The sequence below is a fragment of the Carex rostrata genome, chromosome 12, assembly GCF_964058835.1.
Source record: "Carex rostrata chromosome 12, lpCarRost1.2, whole genome shotgun sequence".
Classification (NCBI taxonomy): Eukaryota; Viridiplantae; Streptophyta; class Magnoliopsida; order Poales; family Cyperaceae; genus Carex; species Carex rostrata.
In genome coordinates, this window is record NC_135929.1 from 9,505,225 (window position 1) to 9,528,689 (window position 23,465).

Consider the following 23,465-nt stretch of genomic DNA (forward strand, 5'->3'; position numbering starts at 1 on the left):
TTGTACTAGCATTATCTACTCTGAACTTGCTCAGTTTTCACTGCCTAAGAGAAACTAATGACTAGTGTACATTAAAATTTTGGATTTGAAGCTGCTTACAAAATAGTTACATATATACCAAACCAAAAGGGGCCTTATTTGAAAAGCAACATGTGTTTTTATCAAGGTTTTAGATAGCGCTATAGTGCCGCTATGACGCTATCAGCTCTACGCTACATGCTATAGCGTGCTATAATGGTGTAATATGACAATAGCGTTGTTTTTTCGATCATTCTGCTATAACGTGATAAATGCTATTTAAACCTTTAATTTTTACAACAAAATCTTCACAGTTTAAAAGGTCTGTGTTTAATTCGTCTATTTATTCATGCAGATATTGGAAAAGAGTAATATGAATAGTATGATATGCACATGTTATGGCATACCAATAATTGAGAAGTTATTAATGTGTGAACTATTTTACCACTCGTAAATTAAAAATAAAAAGACGCATTTAGTTGCTTCCCTTTAAGTTGGCATCCTTGTCATGATATAGTTAGGTAAAAAATATAATTAGCATGATCAATCATGCATATTTGTGCCATTTTATCAAATGGTGGTACGTATATAATTACTCACATGTTAGTCATAAATCTAATTTCTTACATATATAAATTTTAAGCTACAATAATATAACTCTTCAATTAAAAAAATAATGATATCAAAATTCTACTATATATCAAATATTATATTTGCAAAATTATGATAATGGAGAAAACCATATTTTAGTAAATTAATTCTATATATAGCATAGCATTTCTTTAATTGTGCATTTCTAGAATCGATTTGTTTCATTGCTGGAATTGGATGTTGACACTAAAAGAAGTATTAAAGCAGCAGTATCAAGATGTGAACAACATAATAACATTGGATGTTGACACTAAAAGAATAATTAAAGCAGCAGTATCAAGATTTGAGCAACATAATATCATGTTATTGTAATAACTTTTAGTTACCTGTATGATTTCAACATCTATAAATTTATTTACAACTGTCTCGCTTTAAATATTATTATTTTAACTTCATTTTAGTCATATGCCGGAGACAATTATTGCATCAGTCATTTATTTGATTACCAAAAGGTCAAACAAAAAGATGCCGTTAAAAGGTTTTCTTTATTTTAATATATTTGATATTCTTGATTCTACTTTAATTTAAAAAAAAGCTCTTAATCTAATAATAATAAATTTTATTTTGATATATTCAGAAATCATCTACGTAACTGGTGCCAAGAAAAGAACCATCGCATTGGCTACAAAGACATTTGAAAATATTATATAATCAGGTAATTAGTCAATGTAAGCATGTGTCTGTTTATCCCAGCTTTTCAAACAATTTTTATTTCATGGAAAAAAAATCAATTATCTATATAAGTGGATTACTCATAAGTCCTTTAATATCTAAATATATAATTCAGTCTAATTCGTTTTAAAATTTTTAAACCGAACTATTAAACCAGTTTTACAAAATGAACCGAACTGTTTAAACCAAATGTTGGTTCGATTTAAAATCAATTAAACCAAACCCAATTAACACCCCTAGATTTGATATGAATTAAATCGAATAGTTCAGATTTAGAAATCCTAGTCCCCAATCTTGCATCCAAAATTGAATTGTTTCATCGTTGCCCGGTAACCTTGTTGTGAAGCTTTTGCAAAGGTGTATTGATGGGATTATTTTTTATTTTTTTAATTTTATTTTATCTTCAGATGTTTATTGCAAAGTTATCACCACAGCGACTCCGCAGCAAGAACAAAAGAAAACTTAGATTTTTTTAGCGATGCACAAAAATTATACATAATACAAAATTAATAATGACAATGGAAGTATAGGACTAGCATTTTTGAAATCTTAAATAAAACATATTTTTGCAATTGGTAAACTAGTATTTTTGTATTTCCAATGTAGTATAGGAATGTGATTTTAGCCTAGGGGTGTCAATTAGTACAATAAGGATCAAGTTGAAGCATTTTTGTATCTTTATTTTATTCTTACTTGTTACAAATTATCTTATTTGTACTCTATTTTTACTCATTGTAGTTGTCGATTAATGAAACGGCAATAGGTAAAAAACGAATAATGCTAATATAAACTTATTTCTTTTATTTACTAAATAAAACATTAGAACACATTCATTGTACACACACACACATATGCTTTAAAAGTCTAAAATTTTATTGAAATTTGCTGGAATTCATTTATGTGTTTTAATGATTAATTAAGTGTAACACAACTATTTAGGATGGTCAATTATCCAAGTTCAGAAAATTTAATAAAATGTATTTTCCGAAAAACCTTGAGGTTAGATAATGGATATTCATTGCTCATTAACATATATAATAGATATAATTTATTTCTTTTATAATTATTTAACTGAATAACGAATACGAAATAGACTTTATTCATACCTTTATTTGTTTAGATAATAAAAAAAAATCTTTACATGTAATCCGTATATTTACGATTGTTTTTTTGCCCGTGCCCCTATTTTATTAGACTTTTCAACACGTTTTAGTTAAACTGTTAAAGATACTTTTCCTAATTTAGCAAGACGATTAGACCAATCCTCATTTTTTTTTCCATTGATGTTTGAAAAAATAAATTTTTCTCCATATATTCCTAACAAACGCTAGCTATCAATCATAAATGCATGGTAAAATTATGTCCGAATTTGGCGCTTTTGTTCGAGTTAAAACAAAAAAATGGGGTATTAGACGGATCCTGAGTTTTCATAAGGGTATTATCTAGAATTCTAAATAGTGCATTATAGCGGCACTAGCCACTAGTGAAAAAACTAAAATTAGGATCGGCCTATCTAGATCGGCTATATTAAACCACCGATACTAATACCTACTTAGATAGGTTTTTTCAAAAAAACCGATCCTAAAAACTATTTAGATCGGCATTTTTAGTGAACCGATCCTAATATATGCACCATTAGGATCGGTTGTTTATAATAACCGATCCCAATAGTATTATGATCAGTTATTATAAACAACCGATCCTAATGGTTCATACTATTAGGATCAGTTGTTTATAATAACCGATCCTAATGCATTATAATCTGGATTCATAAAATATTAGTTCTGCAAAAAAAAAAAAATTTAGGATCGGTTGTTCAAAATAACCGAACCTAATAGTACTATTAGGATCGATTTTTTGAAACAACCGATCCTAATTTTTTTTTTAATGTTGGCTCTGCAAAAAAAAATAATAATTAGGATCGGTTGTTACAAAAAACCGATCCTAATTCTTTTCTTCTTTTTTTGCAAAAAAAATAATAATTAGGATCGGTTGTTACAAAAAACCGATCCTAATTCTTTTCTTCTTTTTTTGCAGAACCAACATTAAAAAAAAAGAATTATGATCGGTTGTTTAAAATCACCGATCCTAATAGTATTATTAGGATCGGTTTTTTAAAACAACCAATCATAATGCTAATTTGGCGCTAGGGTTTATTTTTGTTTCACGCCTCTGTACTTAGTCAAAAATTTTGAGTCTCAATACTATTAGGATCGGTTCAATAAATAACCGATCCTGATAACTCCCTATATAACCTGCTTAGGGTTCTTATTTTCATTTCGCGCCTCTCATTTTCAACTTAGCATCTCTCTCTCTGTGTCTCCCACTAGTACAAAAAACCCCTTCACTGACTGTTAAAATACCCCTACACCGACTGTTATGGCGGCGTCAGTAAAACCAGCGCCAGTGAAGATTAACTTTTACTGACTCTCTAAAAACAGTCAGTGTTGGGTTCAACACTGACTGTTTTAAAGCGTCAGTGTTGAACACCAACACCGACTCTTTTTCAAAAGAGTCAGTGTTGACACCAACACCGACTCTTTTGGAAAAGAGTCAGTGTTGAGCACCAACACCGACTCTTTTTCAAAAGAGTCAGTGTTGAGCACCAACACCGACTCTTTTTCAAAAGAGTCAGTGTTGTGCACCAACACCGACTGTTTTTCTGTGTTGGCATGATTTTGTTTTGCTAGCCATATATTACCATTCAACATTTATTGACATTAAAAAATTAATATGCCACAATCACAAACAAAAGACACCAAACAAGTTAATTGCCATTAAAAATTATCAAATTACATGTTATCCAAATTACATGCCATATATCCACAAAACACACAAAAGACACCAAATTTTATCCAAGTTAATTGCCATCAAAAATCTATTTACTTGACTTAAATAAAAAATGCTTCTCTTTCTTGCAACCTATAACTAATATAAAGGATAGTACCACCCGAGAAGAGATGACATTCAATTGACGAGGCCTATTCAACATAATCAACCTCACATTGATCAATGGAAAGAAAACCAACCCAAAACTACTTATATCCATAAATAGCTTCATCTGAATCCTGGAACAATTGTGTTTTCCCTAATAATGCTTGCATTTCATTCCAATTCTTTTATGCCCTGGCCGAACAAAGCTTTCATGCATCCATGTCTGTCAGAGATGAAAACTTTCAAAAATAGAGGTTACAAAGTGCAATTACAAACCTGAAATCATGGCCCCACTCGGATATGCAATGCGCTTCATCAACAGCCAACAAACAAATCCCAGCCTCTAGCAAACTGTACCAGAACCTATTAATTATTACACATGCAAATAGGTTGTTTAGAGATAAACACATATCAACTTATAATTCAAAAGCAAGCTTCTCCATGTACCATCAGTTAAACACTCCTAAACTTGATAAAGGGAAGAGAGGTGAAATAACTGAAAATAGGTTGTTTAGCCAACCAAACTAGCAAATTAACATATCTGCCAATAGCATTTAACATCTTATGAATTGTATTATCCTTTTCAGCCTATTTGCAAATAAAATATTCAGGAGTCTTGACATTTCTAAGCTATGTATACTTTGAGAATTATGAAGTACCTGCCAACAATGTTAACCACAGATTATTTTTTGTTTTTATCAGCACCAGTATCGAAATCATAAATAAGGCACCTCAAATTGAGCCAAGTTATGACGAGGACTGATGAAACCAAGAGAATAAAATATCTTTTAGCAAAGAATAAGCTTGTTCTGAAATAAGCTGCGGCCGCACCAATCTGTAATTTACAGATGAACCAGAATTATATGTTAATTTGTAGTTTGAATATAATAATTGTATATAATAATCTCGAATTGTTTAATGCTGACTAGACCAAACTTAGTAAAAAAATGAAGAATGGAACTGGTATGATAAATTGGCCAGTCAGTATTAATGAGTAGCCTAATAGTAATACTTGGGAATTATTATAGATAAATTGGCCAAACTGGTATGAAAAAAATCTTCCTCACTAACACATGCATGACCTGTATTCAAAAGTTCTGGTATTAACCGACTGAGATCTCAGCCATGCCAAACACAGATAAATTTTACTAGCACAACTTGGAACTTTTACTGCATGATAAAACTTGTTACTGGTATGGTTCAATTAGTAGATTGACTGACTACCAAACTACCGAGTTTCTCAAAAAAAAGTCTAACTAGCTAACACTGCATTTCCACCCAATCAAATCCAGCAATTGGTACGTTATAGATCTACAGGTCAGAACAGAAACATCTGGATTTTGGCATCACTTTGCAATTCATACTTCTATTTAGGTTTACTTAAGCGTCTGATTTTACTCGATTCACACAAGGCAGCACTCAAGGGTTGTAACAGTCAACAAGGAAAAAGGATAGCAATGCTCAGATCATAATCGAAACAAGGCACAAACTGTCACTATATCAATTATCGTATCGAATGCCCAATTCGGATAATTAGCACAACACCAATCATCAACAGAGAAGGGAAGAATCAAGCACAGTAGTGTATGTCTCATGGAAAAACAACCCAACCAGTTGCCTCCGGGAAAATCAACAACCCTCGAGGCCAATCATAACAATTCAAAGCACTCAGTCAAGACACAAGATTGATAATTTAGAGTCGGGTTTGAAGAAATTACCCGAAATAGCAAGGCATTAGTGAGGGAGATGGAAAGTGGCCGGTACCAAAGAAGTACCTCGCGTCACGGCCATCAACTAGCAAATTCACCATCACACCGAGACAACAGAAGAATTCAGAAGCACCAAGAGGACAGCGCTTCAAGCACCCGTATTTCAACCGAGAGACAACCACGCACCGAGTTTCTCAAAATCACAACGACCTCTGAAAGAATTTGTTCTTGAGACTCGTTAAGCATTGCGGCAAAATCCGAGAACCATGCTTATAGCTGTACACAATTGAACTCACTGCTTATAGATGGAATACGCAAGTAAAGTCAAATTGATAAGCCTTGAGATTTCTACTTGACATGATTTGTAAAGGGTTTGAGCCTAACGTCATAAACCTATAACACTCTTATAAATGGGCTGTACAAGAAAGTTGAAATTGAGAAGGCAATGGATTATCTACATGACATGAAACCAGTACCAGTATGAACCTGATGTCGTGACCTTTAACACTCTTATAGATGGATTATGCAAGAAAAGGCATTGTGTTTGTAAAGTCCAGTACCAGTATATAGGACCCAATGAAACCAGTACCAGTATCCAAAGGGCAAAATGGGAAATCGCACCAAATTAATGAAATTAATTACCTTGAGAAGCTGAATATCTGTTGAAGAGCACAACTGCGTGCTTAGTACTCATGTGCTCGGGGTAGGGTTTGTGCTCGGGGCAGAGAGCTGAAGCTGAAGCTTAGGCGGAGAGCACAGGGAAGCTGAAGCGGAGGGAAGCTGAGGCGGAGGGAAGCTGAGGCGGAGAGCAAGAGAGGATTTAGGGCTGGGCGAAAAGGGTGAGGTCTGGCGGCTAGAAGGTCTGAAGAGAGCGAGAGAGACGGAGAGCGTTTATCGCAAAGAAGAGGGAAATGAAATTTAGAAGGGGAAATGAAGTTTTTCGCGGCTAAAATCGAAACATATAACTGGGAACGAAAATTTCAGCGGCATCTGCAAAAAAAAATCACGGACGGTTTTAAAAAAAAGGGTCACTGTTGAGAGCAACACTGACGGTTTTAGATAAAAGGGTCAGTGTTAAGAGCAACACTGACTGTTTTTTGAAAAACAGTCAGTGTTTAGAGTAATACTGACTGTTTTCGAAAATAGTCAGTGTTAGTGTCAACACTGACTGTTTTTTGAAAAACAGTCAGTATTGATTATCAACACTGACGGTTTTTCAAAAAAAAGTCAGTGTTGAACACCAACACTGACTGTTTTTTTGAAAACCGTCGGTGATTTTTTTTGGCAGAAAGTTAAAAAATTTGCAAGGAAGAAAAATAAAAAAGTTTGCAAAATAATTTTGTATATATAGGATTATATTATATAGATTGAATTTTATTTAAGAGATATATTCTTTGCAAAAGTTTATGAGATAAAAAATATTAAACATAACCAAAATAAATTTTTCGAAGTTCGATCATGTCTAAGCTTCAATCCAACTAGAAGTGTTTATAGTGCTTCGATGTTTCAATATTTCATCCTCTTGATTGATAGGTAAATGAAAATAAAATTTCATTTCATTGCACATCAACCGTTGATTGATTACGTAAAAATGAACGATATGAAATTATTGGCTCAATTTCAAGAGACAAATAACGATAAAATTATATAAAATTGACATTTATAAGCATTATTTGACATATAAGATGTAAAAAGAGTATAAAATATTTATTTTTAATTCTTTTCATACTATTTTCTGTACAATTATTACCTAAATTTAGATTTGTAAATTTATATCCGTTTGATAGGAGATGAATAGTCTTGATTTCAAAGGAGGTGTCCATTTTTGAGATTGTGGGTGGGAGTCCATATCCTCTCAAGTAACTTAATGTATTACATGTGTTCAATGAAATGTTCAAGCCAAAATAGTATATTTTTAATTATTATATTTGAAAAAAAATAATTAAGGAAAAAATATAAATTAGAATGGAAAATGAAACAAACAAAAATATGAAAAATATACATAATTGTTAAATATCTTCCAAATTTAGACAGATTTATAAATACAAATTTATTATGTAAAATAAAAACCATATTGTATACGATAAAAAGCTTAATAATTAAAGTCAAAATTTCATGTTAATATAATTCCTTTAGTATGTTATACGAAAGATCATACTACTTAATCAATTTAAACAATTTAAACAATTAAATAATTAAACAATTGTACTAGTAATTTAAACGGTTCCAATCGACCCACGGACGACATTTGGGGTGAATCCAATTTGAATGGTAATTCTTTTAGCATGCTCTCTGTTTTGCTTGTGTTTGACATAATTTCAACTGTTGGCTTCCCTTTGAGGTGAATCCAATTTTTTCTGCAATAAATATATACACAACATTAGAATAATTTTATGCAAAATTTGAAGTTAGAATTAAATTGAATTTAGAACAACCCACCTTAATTTATGCAAAATTCATATATGCAACATGCATGTAATGCTATCTAATTTGATGTTCATTTACACATCCATCCAAGCGACAGAATATAACGAGATCGTAAGGCTATAAACATTACACATTGGATCGAAGCTTACAATTGTTGGAACTCCAATTATTTTTTTTGTTTTTAAGGTTCCTGGTACTAACATGATCATTTTAAAATAAATTAGGAATTATTTGATTGCAGATCACCCGTTGATTATTCATAAGAAAATGAACGGTCCACAGTTATTAGCTCAATTTGTTTGAACAAATATTGATGAAATTATATGAAATTGATAATTACAAATATTATTTGGTCACAAGTTATGTATAAAAGTAGGAAATATTTTTTTTGGAATTTATTCATATTATTTGCTGTACAAAAATCATAAATTTCATCATCTGCTGATATTGCTACCCAACACTGACGCTTTACCAACAGTCAGTGTTGGTACGCAACACTGACTGTCTTGATAAACAGTCAGTGTTGAGTACCAACACTGACTATTTTTAAAGAGTCAGTATTGCTACTCAACACTGACGCTTTATAAAGAGTCAGTGTTGAGTACCAACACTGACTGTTTTTAAAGAGTCAGTGTTGCTACTCAACACTGACGCTTTACAAAGAGTCAGTGTTGAGTACCAACACTGACTGTTTTTAAAGAGTCAGTGTTGCTACTCAACACTGACGCTTTACAAAGAGTCAGTGTTGAGTACAAACACTGACTCTTTTGAAAAAGAGTCAGTGTTGGTGCTCAACACTGACTCTTTTGAAAAAGAGTCAGTGTTGGTACTCAACACTGACTGTTTTTCAAAAGAGTCAGTGTTGAGTACCAATACTGACTGTTTTTAGAGCGTCAGAGTTGGTAATCAACACTGACGCTTGAAAAACAGTCAGTGTTGGTGTTCAACACTGACTCTTTTTTTAAAAACAGTCAGTGTTGATAACCAACACTGACTGTTTATAAAGCGTCAGTGTTGAATAACAACGCTGACTGTTATTTAATAAAAGGGTCAGTATAGTGTGAGCAACACTGATGCTTTGCTTAAAAGAGTCGGTGATTAAGGGTCGGTGAAGGGGTTTTTTGTACTAGTGTCCGTCTCTCCCTCTCAAATCCTCAGACCTCCGTGTCTCTCTCTCTCTGTCTCCGTCTCTCCCTCTCAAAGCCGAGCCTCTCGCACCTCCGGCTCAATTGGGTCATTTTTTAATTTTTATTATTATTTCAAAAATTAATTAATGGTGTTTGTATATTGTTTTACAGTCTTGAGGATATCTCGCTCAAGTTACTTAAAAAAAAAAAGAATTAGGATCGGTTGTTTAAAATCACCGATCGTAATAGTACCATCACAAATTGCTTTTAGTCTCATTCTTGTTGGATAGCGGAAGCCCAAGGTATTTTATTTGAATTTATGTTGTTAAAATAGTGTTTTTAGGAGTAGTGATTTTTATTTAGATAGTATGTTTTTAATTTAATTTTGTTTTTCTATCTTTTATGTTTTGTTTGTTAAGTTGGTAATTTATAGTTTGAATTTGTATGAATCTTTATGAATACCTAGTAATAGTATTATAGTTTTATGGAGCTTTTATGCTATGAAATAGGTAGTATATATGCATTTATGTGTTATAGCTGTCATTCTTAATTTTTTTTTCATTTGAATTATATTCGGTAATGACTGTTATTTTATATATTTAGAATATAATTTTGGAATCCAGATAATTTTGTAATTAATGCTGGCAGGTTAAGATAATTTGTTAATTTATGATATAAATTCAACTTTATTATTTCCTTTTCAAATAAAGGACGGTTTGGTCTATAAAAAAAAAAAAAATTTCTCTCACTACAGATCTGTGCGGATTAAATTTGTAGCTGTTAAAATCTGCACCCCCCTTGTTGAGGATAACTTTTGGAAATATCTCACTATAAATGTAATATAAGGATATATAGCTTAGAAATTGATTTTAAAATTATTATCACTATATATAGAAGGAAGTCAGCAACTACATATATTGGTTTTAAAACGGACCCAAAGCTTCTATCCTGATGTAGTAACCGTCCTTAAAAAAAACATTATGCCAATATTCTGGTGGATTTTTAATATATGATTGGAAATGATATCTACTTTGAACAAATTTTTATAATAGTACACCTGCAGTTTGAACAAATTTTTGTCACCATTTTCATAGTACAGGAGCATAAAGAATCATGTGGGTGAGCTTAATTTTGTTAAATATTTGGTTGTTGCCATGTAGTAAGAAGTATTGGTTCAAAAAAATTCTATACTATTAGAGTTCTGCTGAGACATGTGAATATGTGATATCAAAGACATTATCAAACTATTTTTTGTTGCATGATATGAAACCTATAGCAATATAAGACTTCAAAATTGCAAATATTTTTCAACTTAATTCTAAAGTAAGGGTACTTTTGTCTTTTTATTATTTTAATCATAAATTTAATTATAATTAATTTCAGAATTATTATACGTAGGTAAAAAAAGAAAAAAAATGTAAGAATTTGTGTCTAATTTAGATATAATAAATTGTACAGAGCTATATAGAAATTAGAAAAATCTTCGCAGGCAGGTATATGAAAAATTAACCTTTATTTATACATAATGAACCTTGTTTCTCCCTGGTCCACTGTGAACCAAATATTTTTTTCTATTTCTATACACAATGGATCAGTACACTATATCTATTTAAAAATATTTATCATTTTGCATTTATTTCTCCACAGATTGTTTCGATTCTTTCCTTCCCAAATCAACTTCCCTGTCAAATTGACGCAAAAAAAAACCCACAATCAGCCTGGAATGTCCGACTCAGGCCGATTTTGCAGACCATGATCATAACCCTAACCCTAGTTCTCGAGTCTTTGAAACATCGTGCATTACTAACGCTCTACCGTGTCTACAGTGTCTCAGGAGTTTTAAGGTATATGTCACTTTCTCTTGTTTTAAGGTATATTTGCATCTAATACAAGAATGATTGATTCTATGAAGGGTTTTGACAAAATGATTTTTTGAAGGGATTAAAGAGTTGCTACTGAAGCAGGAAGATGAGGGACATCGATTGGATAAGTGGCTTGCCCGACTCACTACAAGTTCACATCTTGTCTTACCTGCCTACTAAGTTGGCAGTACAGACATCGGTGCTATCAAAGCCATGGAAGAAGGTGTGGGCCTCTGTGCCCGTCCTCGAATTTGATTTTGCTGACTTTTGGTCGGAGGATATCTTTTCATTTCCTAGACCCGGAACTTTTATAAATGATAACCCAGAATGCCATGAGAAGTTTGTGAGTTTAATTGATGCTGTGTTAGCCTCACGACAAGGTCAACCGATAGATAGGTTCACTCTGGTGTGGCAGTATCAAGTTAAAAATTATTGCAATCAAGGTCATCCTGTGAGAAGGTGGATTACTCACGTTCTACAGCACAACCCTCGGGTGCTGTCTATATATGTGCAACCTAATTTTGCCAGGGTAGAAGTGCCTGATATGGTTTTTTCATGTTCATCTCTAGAGGAGATGAAGCTACAAGTTGACCAAGAAGATAGGTCTGAAGTCCTAGAACCAAACTTGGTTAATCTTCCGAATCTGAAAAGATTAAACCTAGGTTATTTTACAATCACAATTGATTTCATGGACATGCTTCTATTGGGTTGTCCCAAGCTTGAAGAGTTGGAGTTGTATGCTTGCGCAGTACACGTATCTCGCATTTCTTGTACCACTACCAACCTTAAGAGTTTAGTGTTTGATGGTTGCTGTATCTTCCCAACGATTTGGGTATCCATTCCAAGTCTCCAGTATTTGAAGGTCACCATTGTGTCCTCTCAGCTTGCAGGGTTTGTTTTCGAAAACATGTCATCATTAGTGAAAGCATCTGTTAGCTTTTTTACTGATGCTCGATTTGAGACGAGATTCTATAAAAGCAAGTCCAAGATCATGAAGGGTCTTTCGAGAGTGAAAAACCTTGATGTTGTTCTTCACGGATCAGAAGCTGAAGTAATCAAATATATTCCAAGTGCTTTTATGAATTAAAAAAGTTATCATTGATTTAATTATTTGTTTCTCTATTTATTTTGGTACCCTTACTTTATATGAAGGGTATGCTAAGACATGCTCTCAAGAATTGTCCCGACTTTGAGGATCTCAAGACTGTACATTTCGAGAATTTTGATGGTTCTCAGATTTCTTGCTTGGATATGATAGATCCTCTCGTCCAGCTGTCACCAAATTTGGAGAAGCTGTCCTTTTACCATTGCAAGGTACTTATCTTTTAAGGAAGACTCCAAAATCTGTGCCTGGCTGTTTATACCCTTTTTTTGCAGATGTTCTTTTATTTTTTTTAGGAAACAAAATCTCATTAGGAAAATAGTTCATCAACTAGCCTCATTTGTATAGCATAAAAATGAAAGACCATATGAAGTTTTTCCCTGCAAATTTTAGAAGTAGTTGTCAAGTACGTGTCAATTTTTGTTTTGAGTCCATAATTTAGTCTGAATTAGACTGAATACTGAGTACATCTATTGTAATTCCACATGGGGTCAAATCATCTGTTGTTGTCGTGGAACATTCTGAACTTCTAAATTAATAAGTCTTCTCTTGTCTTTTGTAAAAAGAGCAGGGGTTTATTTTTTTTTGTGTGTAGTAATACATGTTGTGTTGAATTAAAGGATCCTCCTGAGAAATCTTTTTTTTTCCCATTTTAGTGCGCTCGGTTATTAGGCATTCTCCTAGGACTGTTGCTTTCTTGCCTTTTGTAAACATGGAAAGGAATTGGCATGGTAGTAGATTGCCAGCTAAACTCATTCCGTCATAATGATGCTATGTGATTCCCTTTCAACAGTGTGCCTTTTCCAAGTTTCCATGTAGTTTGCAGTACAAAAATGACCTCCTTATTTCTTATTAAGTTTCAGATTGCAGCTATATAAAACCATGCAAAGCTTCTCTCTGTCTCCTTTTATGTCCCTCTCTCTCTCTCTCTCTCTCTCTCTCTCTCCATTTTAGTGCGGTTTTTGTCCTTTGCTGTAAAATCATCCAAAAACCATTGTTGATATTTTGTGATTCCGGCCAACACTGACCCCAGTCGAGTGTCCCAACTCCTCAGGATGGTAATCAGATGTTTGGTTCTCTCTCTTATGGCCTTTCTACCTAAATCTCAATTCTATTCAACTGAATTCCTGGCCTTGGTAAAGCCCAACTGTTATAAAAACCAACCACTGAAATTTGCTTCCTTGTAATTTCAACCTTAGGAATATTGGTGACTCTGAAAATCTTATGAATCTTGCAAACAACACCTGGAATCTCTTTGAAGAATTATCTTGTGCCTCCTTATAAGGTTGAATGATTTGTTATGATATCATCTACTTATTTATCTTCTCCTTAGCAAAGAAAAATAGGTCCCTCGATCCAGAATTATTTCAAGACAACCAAAAATCTCTTATATTGTTGGCACTGTCCTTGGGATGCTACCTCCATGCACAACCAGCAAAGTTTTGTCTTCACATGGATGTATGGACCTACATGTGAAGAAATATAAAAAAATACTTGCTGCAGAAGTGAACTGATGCAAATAGATAATTATTGCATGGTCAACTCCCTATCCATCTCTAGTTTAGGTTTGGTTGAGTTGGCTTATTAGTTAACCTAAGTTGAGTTTCACTTTTCTGATCAAGATTCTATGGTCAGGAAAGCACTGTGAACTTTTTTGTTAGTCTTGGAAAAAAAAAAAAATTGAACAATAATGCCATGGATCGATAAAGAGTTTAAATTAGTTCCAAAACTCGTGAATACTTTTTTTGACTTAATTGTTTATTTAGGTTAGCTTGAGTCGGCTTATTAATTAGTTTATTTAGGTTAGCTTAATTGAGCCGGCTTATTAATTAATCTAAATTGAGTTCAACTTTTCAGATCAAGATTTGTATGGGCAGGTGCAAGCTATTTTGGTGCCTATTTGTCTTGAAAAATAAGCTTGAATAATAACATCTCTAACCAAGGGTTCTAATTAGTTATACCTTAGTCATGAATATTTTTTTAACTTATTGTTTATTTTATTTAATTTGAATTAAAATTGTTATTATAGGTATTTTTGTTACCAAGTTGTCTTGAATCTGAGTGTCTTGTTTCATTGTGATGAAATAATATAGAGGGATTAGGAGATACTGAGATGTATCTCTTTGTCCATTTTCTTAGTCATATCGATCCGTTGCTGTTTTCTGGCATCCTCTAAACCTTTTTTTTTTTTTTTTTTGACAAATATATTGGAAAAAACATATTTACACAAATAAAATAGAAAAACAACCCCCTCTGTGTAGTGCTATATTTAAAGGGTCAACCTGTGACCTAAACTCCAATTTAGCTTGCTAAATGGCCACTAGTAGGATGCAGAACCTACTCACATAAAGAAGGTCTCTCCCCTGAATTTGTATCCTCTGCAACTCAAAAGATTCATCTTTTGAGTTAATGAATATTGATCATCCGATCTGCTTTAAGATTTGTGCAGACTAAATCTGCACTAATATTAAAGAGCCCCTATACCATAAGCAGGGACCGGATTGGCTCCGTTTAAAATCAAACGGTTGAGATTTATTAACTCAAAATATTCATTTTTGAGTTAATGCAGAGGATATGCATCCCTCTCCCCTGCCTATACACAGCTAATCCAAAAGAAAATTTCGACAGCCGAATCATTTATTAACTGAATCACATTACGCCTCTTGTTTGAGAACAGTCTCCTATTTCTCCCTCTCCACAGCGCCCAGGCACCCGCTGCCCAGATCATTTCCCACAGCGTCTTTGCTCGGCGTGTTAGGTTCTGACCTCCCATTGTCCATGCAAACCTTTTTTTTTTGGTCTATGTTCTCCTGGTTCTGTCATTATTGTTAGTATTTGTTATGAATTTAATATATTTTAGTAGTGGAAGAGAACATTCTATGGCAGAAATTTAACATCTATTATCAATATTTTCTCACTATCCTACAAAGTACAAATGACAACACCTTTATTTATAGGCTACATGGTGCCCCTTTAGATACCTTAGAATTTAAATGTCATTAAACATTACACAAGTATCAAGTGCATGGATTGCACATCCCAACATGATCCTAGAAACCTTATCATTTGACTAATTAACTTATTAATTAGGTTTACTATTTCCAACAATTCTTACCTTTGATTAAATCTTATTTGTAGGATGGATCTGATGAATTTGAACTTTTGAAGTTGAGGGAGGTAGTAAGTGAACATGGAAACTGTCAGTTGATTGAGAGCAAGGAAGGACACATTTATGAATCTCTAGATGAATTACAGAAGCTGTTATTTCGGTACGTAGAGCGTTTTCAGATCATGTTGGGGGAATTAGTTGTATCGGAACTGGAAGAATATGATGATGACAATGGTGGTGATGATGATGAAGATTCTGATGTTGGTGTTGGTGGTGATGATGTCGAAGGAGAAGTATGGTCATCAGAAGGAGAGGGCTGTGAATGTGAAGCAGAATAGGAGGAAGAAGGAGATGTAAAACAATGTGGAGAAGAGATTGAGGAACAAGAAGGGAAAGAGGAGGAAGAAGATTGAGAAGAGAAGAATTTATAAATTAGTTTCTTGTGACATTGAACACAATTGATAATCTATCTTTTTTTTCTTTTTTTTGGTTGACAGAGAAGGAACATAATTCTCTTATCCTATTTGATATTTGATAAACTTAATATTAAGAAATGATGAGCCTAAAATTAACTCTATAATGTGATAACGTTTGCAGACCTTTGATTATTATTTGATTAGTTTAAAATTAATTATACAAAATAAAGATGTCTTGTTGTCAACTAGTTAAGTACCCACGCATTGCAGTGGAGATTGAAAGTTTATTTTGATCAGTTCAGTTTCAATCCTACACAGCTCAATTTATTCACGAATTGATAGTATTACATTATTGTTAATTTTCAATGTATGAAAATTAAGATGTCATCACTCTCTTTTTTGAAATTGATCTCTTTTTTTAGTTTTTTAGGTCTAAAACTTTTATTCATTTTCAGTAAAAAATTGAAATGGCATACACTGAATAAAGTTACAGTCTAATACAATTATTCTGATGCATCTATAGTTCACATATATAACAAAGAGAATAAATTTCAAAGCTTTGCATTAAAAAAAAGGTAAAATTTATCTTAAAAATCTTAATATCTTGGGACAAAGAAGCCAATCAATTTGGCTCATGAACAGAATTCAATAGTTGCCAATAATATGAAAACTTTGTAAGACAAATTCGTCCGATCAACTATTTTCTTTGAAGAACCTAATATACAATAAAACCTAATATGCACTATGCATACCGACCAATATGCACTATGCATAGAACCATAGCCTCACTCTTATAATTCTTCTTACTTCAAAAAAATATATATAGTAAAAGAAAGAACATACAACAAATAAAATTAATAGTTTGACCATGGGATAGCTCGGGGCATAAACTCATGCTCAAAGAGATGGCAGAATGGATCGTGCCCGATATCATATATGTAATAATCCTAATAGTAGTTGTCAAACAACTTGATATCATTTTTTTGTTATGTTCTTCAAATAGTTATACTTATTGAATAAATATGTGTTATAATGCCTACCACTTTAACCGTTTGCATGTCAAACTTGTCGATATCTAGCTCAGCGCCCTGAAAAATTACAAATGCTATTGCTTAACCATAGTTAATCCATCACTAATACACAAAATACAGTTATTCTAGTTATTTGGGTAAGGATATTAACAGTGCTGATTTAGCTTAATCCAGCACACATGTAAATTATTTTTCATTTTAACTCTATTACGTATGCGTTGTATTAAGTCAAATCAGTGTTGCTACTATCATTGCCGGAAAAAAGCAACTCAATATCCAGAACAATTGAAGTCTTTATATGGTAATTATAGTTTGTAAATCTTGCCATAGCTCAGAAATGATACTAATTTTATTTATATAAATATAGCTATTAATTGATTAATATTTGAATTTTTTAGCCGTCACTAAATAATTTTCATGTAACAAATAATTAAACAACAACAACAAAATTCGAACTGTGGGGGATGTCTCCAAATTGAAAGCATAATGTTGTGATCCCATACGGGCCTTGCTTTGTTATTGGGCTTTCGAGAAAACATTGGACCGTTGACTACAATTCTGGGCTTTAAAAAACAAGGCTTTATTAAACAGTTAGGTTTTCATTTTTCAACTTCTGATTTTTTTTAACCCTTCCGCTCCAAAGTAAAAAAAGAAACAAAATAGCAACCAATCCGCGAGCCTCTCTGCTTTCTCCGCCGTATCCGCCGTATCCGCTCGGCCTCTCTCCATCGTTTCTGCGTCTCTCCCGTGTCCCTCTCCAGGTACTGAACTTGCAATATATTTGATTACTTGAACAAATTTCGTTATTTAGACTCAAATTTGTGATTAGTTGATTACTAAACTTGCAATTAATTTGATTACTTAAATAAATTTTGTTCACTAAAGAAGGCAGAACAATGAACTCTTGAGACCATTTGTACTGTGCCATTGTCCAATTTTATTAATGAACAAGTTCATTGAGGCCATTTGTTCACTAAAGAAGGCAGAACAATGAACGATATGATATGATATCTTCAGACCACATGTAACTGGTTCTGGTATTGCACAGTGCTGGAAATTTCAGTGATTTTTTTCCTGTATGGCAAAATTTTAGGATAATTCCAGTGATTGTGGCAACATCATTTTCTGATAAATGATGATTAGTTTGTATTCTCTTAATAGAAATTTTAATTAATTTGTATTCTCTTAATTAAAATAGGCAACATCAACGAAGACCCTAGCCCCTTCGTTTCTTACACAGAGGTTACCTTACCTTCTCTTCTCTGCGCCTCTCCAATTCAAGGAATTTGCCGCTGCCGCAATTCCACCCCACTATCAGATCAGATCCGACCCAACTCTACCTCTCTAACTTCCGACACTACCAACAATGGGATTCGACGTCGGCGTTGTGCCATTTAATCCTGACGGGTGGGGCCCACCCGACACCCCAGCTGTCCCCCTCCTCCCTCCTCGCCTCTCTGGCGGCTCCCACCCGGCCAACATCCCTTTCGCCCCCTTCTCCCGATCAGAGAAACTCGGTCGCATTGCTGATTGGACGCGCAACGCCAACGCCAACGCCCCTCACCCCTCCAACTCCCGTGACGCTGTATTCGACTTCGCTCTCGACGACGCCTCTGCTCTCATTGCTGCCGACGATTCCTCCTTCCGTCTCGTCGACGCCCGGCCTCCTCCCCGACCCAAGTTTGGCCCTCGTTGGCGCTTCAACCAACGCCCTCAACTTCCCCAACGCCGTGACGAGGAGGTCGAGGCCAAACGCCGGGAAGCTGAAAAAGATCGCGCTCGCCGCGACCGCATGTATCATCTCCACCGTTCCAACAACCCCAACCACCAAGGTGGCAATCGTGGGTCTGGTCCTGGTTACAAATCCTCTGTTGATATCCAACCTGAATGGACTATGCTGGATCAAATTCCCTTTTCCACCTTCACCAAGCTCTCTTTCTCAGTACCCGATCCGCCTGAGGACTTGCTTGTTTGTGGGTCCCTTGAATTCTATGATCGGGTGTACGATCGTGTCAATCCGAAGAATGAGAAGCGACTTGAGCGGTTCAAGGCACGCAATGCTGTGCGTGTCACCACTACGGATGATCCTGTCATACGCCGTCTTGCTGCTGCTGATAAGGCGACAGTGTTTGCCACTGATGCGATCTTGTCGGCACTGATGTGCGCTCCGAGGTCGGTTTATTCGTGGGATATTGTTATGCAGCGTGTCGGGAATAAGTTGTTTTTGGATAAGAGGGATAGGTCGCAGATTGACTTGCTGCCGGTCAATGAGACAGCACAAGAGCCGTTGCCAGATTCGAAGGATGACATCAATTCGCCTCAGTCACTGTCAGAAGAGGCAACTGAGATCAACCAGAAATTCGCTCAGCAGGTACAGATGATTTCTTTGTTTTCCTTTTAGTTGTTTCAGTAGCATGCTTTATGTGTTTGGTGTAGTAAAACATTGCAGCAGGTACCCTGTGAGTTGCATCAAAATAAACCAAGTTTTTCCAGATAAACATTTGACTCACATACCCTGAAAATTTAGGTTGGCATTAAACTTGATTTTAAAAGGTAATAAATGTAGAATGCAAGTCCTTTTGAGAAATATTTTATGTTTTCCTTAGTTTTTGTTATATTAATTGTTGGTTAGATGGTAGGTTCTATTACTTAATGCCCGTGCTCTTGTGACTTCAACTTGTGTTCTTCCCCTTTAGTTCCTTGGGAAAATAAATTAGAGAAATTTAGATATATACCCATCATAACTTCATTATTTAGATATTTACCCATCAAAACTTTAAATTTAGTTATTTCCCCATTCAAACTCATTCATTTTATTTATATCCCCATTTGTAGTTAAATCAATTTAAAACACTAACTAAAATTGATAAAAAAAAATAAAATGACATTTTATCCTTGCCCCTTCTTTCCCTTTGTTAATCACCAGTCCTCTCATTTCTCAGTAATAAGGTGCTGAACAATTTAGTCGTTTGAATGGAGAAAGGACACTCTTTTAACCCCTCTTCTCTCTCTCTCTCTCTCTCTCCATCTAGTTTTTGTTATTCTGATTTTGAGTTTACTAATGTACACGGCTTAACTTTTTAGTCGAAATAGACTAGTTTGAATGAAATAACTATGAAGCCTTTTGCTGATTCTTATTATATACAGCAGATTAATTAGTCTACATATATTTGCTTGATTTAGCTGTGATATGAAAAGTACCAACAATTTGGTCTTTCTAATCAATTTAACTTGCCTAAAATTATGTTTATATCCAAACAATTATATTATTGAAAATAACATACTCAATTATAAGAAATTTGAATTACTATGAGATTGTAAACAACCTCATCATTAGAAAACAGCAAAGACAAATAAATAAAGAAATTCTATAGGGAAAAACAGAATAGTACAAAGAAATTTACTAATATTAGAGAAAGGCAAGTGGAGCAAGAGTAGGTATTGTGATCACTACGGCAGAGGCCAATACCCGTCACATTATCTGGTACTGTACCAACGGTACCATCTGCGAAACCATTACCAGTAGAATTGGAGTGCAGAGCTGAGAAGAGATATGGTTAAGGTCAGACTGGTACGTGTTGTTGTTCATATAGTTACCTGTACTGGTACTTTTACCCACAAACACAATAGAAGTATTCAGTGGAATGCGGGGGGTCAACTGTATTGCCTGGTACAAGGAGGTAAAATATGAGTAGAAAGAGAAAAATTAAGAACATCGGAGTGGGCATAGTGTGTTTATTTTTATTTTGGTTCTAAAATCTAGATGTAGAAAGAGAACTGAGAAGGGTTAAAATAGCATTCTCTCCATTTTTGGGACAAAAATGTCATATTATTTTTTTTATCAGTATTAGTTAGTGTATTTAATTGATTAAATTACAAGATGGGGATATAAGTAAAATGAATGAGTTTGAATGGGGAAATAACTAAATTTAAAGTTTTAATGGGTAAATATCTAAATAACGAAGTTATGATGGGCGTATCTCTAAATTTCTCAATAAATTATCATGCGTAAATGTAGTACTACATTTTGTAAGACTCAACATAGTGCGTTAAGTAAATATATATCATATGTTATTTTGTGTCCCCTAACAGGTACTTGTTAGAGATGGCAATAAGGTAACTTTTGACGAGCCAAACCCCTTCGTGAACAGCACAGATGGTGCTGGTCCTGTGTCTGACGAGCAGGGATCAGTGGCCTACCGGTACCGGAGGTGGAAGCTAGATGGTGACACATACATTGTTGCCAGGTGCGAGGTGCATGCCGTTTCTGATGTGAAGGAGCAGCGGTCGTTCATGACACTCAATGCCCTCAATGAGTTTGACCCCAAGTTCACTGGCGTTGACTGGCGTCAGAAGCTTGAGACTCAGCGTGGTGCCGTCCTTGCCACTGAGCTCAAGAACAATGCCAACAAGCTTGCCAGGTAACTCCTTTTTTTTAATAATAATTGGTTGAGAAAAATTTGGATTTTGGGATATGTCTGGATCTTACCAAACAAGTACAATTTGAGATTTTTTGTGGTAAAATTGTCCTCCTACTCCACTACATTGGTTATTAGCACCCGGTACCAATATGTGAAGTATAGGTACATGACGGAAAGTGTTTTTTCATTTGAGCATGACATTGTCTTCTGGGACTTATAACAACTGGATTAGGGTTTAGTTGGGCTAATAAGCTTTATAAAGCATGGACCCTCTTGTGCTTCACTTATCTTTGTTTTCAAAGTCCAAACATTCAATCTCGACTGCTCAACATGATCTCCATTTTAAAATGTGCTTGGAGACCAAATTTTACATTTTTGGAAATTCTTTACTATTTTTTTAGATATGTAGAAAATCACTGTTTTCAAGAAGATTCTGGACCATCCAAAAACAGTGATTTTCTACCTATCTAAAAAAATTGTAAAAAAATTCTAATAAATATGAAGTATTGTCTCCAAGCATATTTTCATATGGAGATCATGTTGAGCAGTTTGGATCGACGGTTTAGACTTTGAAAACAGCATGTAAAGATGTGACGCACAAGAGGGCTCATGCTTTATTAAGCGTATTAGCCCAACTGGTCAAGCCCTGCTTGTTCAGTAGGGTCCATATACTAGACACCGGGAAATATCAATGTGAGATTAGAATATAATTTTTAAAAAGTTCTTCTATCAAATTGTTTCTCTGTTTATCAGGTGGACTGTCCAAGCACTACTATCAGGTGCTGACATAATGAAGCTGGGGTATGTGTCGCGTGTGCACCCTCGTGACAGACACAACCACACGATTCTAAGTGTGATCGGCTACAAGCCGCGCGACTTTGCTGCACAGATCAATCTAAACACAGCAAACATGTGGGGAATTGTCAAGTCAATTGTCGACCTCTGCATGAAGCTTGGCGAGGGCAAGTATGTGCTCGTCAAGGACCCTGCCAAGCCCCAGGTCAGAATCTACGAGGTGCCTCCGGATGCATTTGAGAACGACTATGTGGAGGAGCCGCTTCCTGAGGAGGAGCAAGTCCAGGTCAGACAAGCTGACAAGGAAGGAGAGTCTGCCTTGGTGGCCGATGGTGAGGCAGTTGATGGTGCGGCTACTGACGTGGCTGATGTGGTTGAGGCTACGAATGATGTTGTAGCTGTTTAGGGATGATAGGTTGTATGGTACCTTTTGATATATAGAGTATTTATGTTAGTTATATTGCTGTTTAGTGGCAGGATTTTCTGACAGTTTTGTGGCTGCTTGATTTTGGTTTCCTTGGATTATACTGTTGGATAATTTCAGGACACTTGGTAGGCTTTGTTTTCTGTCAGAGTTGGTAATAATATCATGAAAAACTTTGATGGCAGAAACAAAATGTAGAGATTTTTGTTGTCAGAACTGAGGTTTACAAAAACATTTCTCATAACAACTTTAAAACAAACCAAGCAGCAGTTTTCTTGAAATCCATACAGAAAATAGGTACCAGTAATCCATGAAAATGCAATTTTGGAAGCCTGTTTGATTTTATTATATCCTTTGTGCATTTTCTTGTTGTTGAAACCTATTCATAATTTTGGAAACAAAATGAGTCTCCAATGGACCCCTATAAATCGAAGTTGAAGTTGAAAGAGATTTTATTTCCTTGTTTAATGAGATGATTGATCTAATTCAATGTTATTATGTCAAGGAAAAAGACTAACCACAAAGTTGGTATGACATTAATTTCATGGCAAATTATTTGATCAGTCTCCATCACGTTGCTTTTAAAATTTTGTTTATGCATCCCTAAAGATGTCTATCTTAGAATGGCATTAATCTAAAATTTTGATAACACTTGGTATAAATATCCACATCTAAATTATTGAGGTATGAAATTAAACATAAATTTTATGCCACGTGTTAATCATGTTGTTGTGAAGCACGAAATTAAATATAAATTTTGTACAAAT

At 34.5% G+C, this 23,465-nt stretch overlaps 2 protein-coding genes and 1 long non-coding RNA gene across 4 annotated transcripts in view; 2 read left to right on the top strand and 1 right to left on the bottom strand.

Annotated features, from left to right (window-relative positions):
• The window catches only part of LOC144563132 (uncharacterized), a 57,852-nt gene extending 50,978 nt beyond the window's left edge, over positions 1-6,874 (bottom strand). The window contains exons 1-4 of the long non-coding RNA XR_013514270.1: positions 6,627-6,874; positions 5,994-6,260; positions 4,552-5,110; positions 4,138-4,467 (exon numbers count right to left, since the gene is read on the bottom strand). This is a non-coding gene — a long non-coding RNA (uncharacterized LOC144563132). The remainder of the gene's footprint in view (positions 1-4,137; positions 4,468-4,551; positions 5,111-5,993; positions 6,261-6,626) is intronic.
• Positions 6,875-11,269: 4,395 nt separating this feature from the next.
• Positions 11,270-16,189, top strand: LOC144563138 (F-box/LRR-repeat protein At3g26922-like). 2 transcript variants are annotated; one of them, XM_078312541.1, is made up of 4 exons: positions 11,270-11,382; positions 11,477-12,451; positions 12,553-12,714; positions 15,641-16,189. In XM_078312541.1, the coding sequence occupies exons 2-4, from the start codon at positions 11,507-11,509 to the stop codon at positions 15,947-15,949; spliced, it is 1,416 nt and encodes a 471-aa protein (XP_078168667.1). In that variant the 5' UTR covers positions 11,270-11,382; positions 11,477-11,506; the 3' UTR covers positions 15,950-16,189. The 2 variants fall into 2 exon arrangements, with proteins under 2 accessions (XP_078168667.1, XP_078168668.1); XM_078312542.1 differs by lacking the exon at positions 12,553-12,714.
• Positions 16,190-17,679: 1,490 nt separating this feature from the next.
• Positions 17,680-22,914, top strand: LOC144563306 (eukaryotic translation initiation factor 3 subunit D-like). The gene is made up of 4 exons (XM_078312759.1): positions 17,680-17,819; positions 18,257-19,429; positions 21,151-21,479; positions 22,233-22,914. Exons 2-4 carry the CDS (start codon positions 18,425-18,427, stop codon positions 22,678-22,680), a joined length of 1,782 nt encoding a protein of 593 aa, XP_078168885.1. The 5' UTR covers positions 17,680-17,819; positions 18,257-18,424; the 3' UTR covers positions 22,681-22,914.
• The last annotated feature ends 551 nt before the right edge of the window (positions 22,915-23,465 follow it).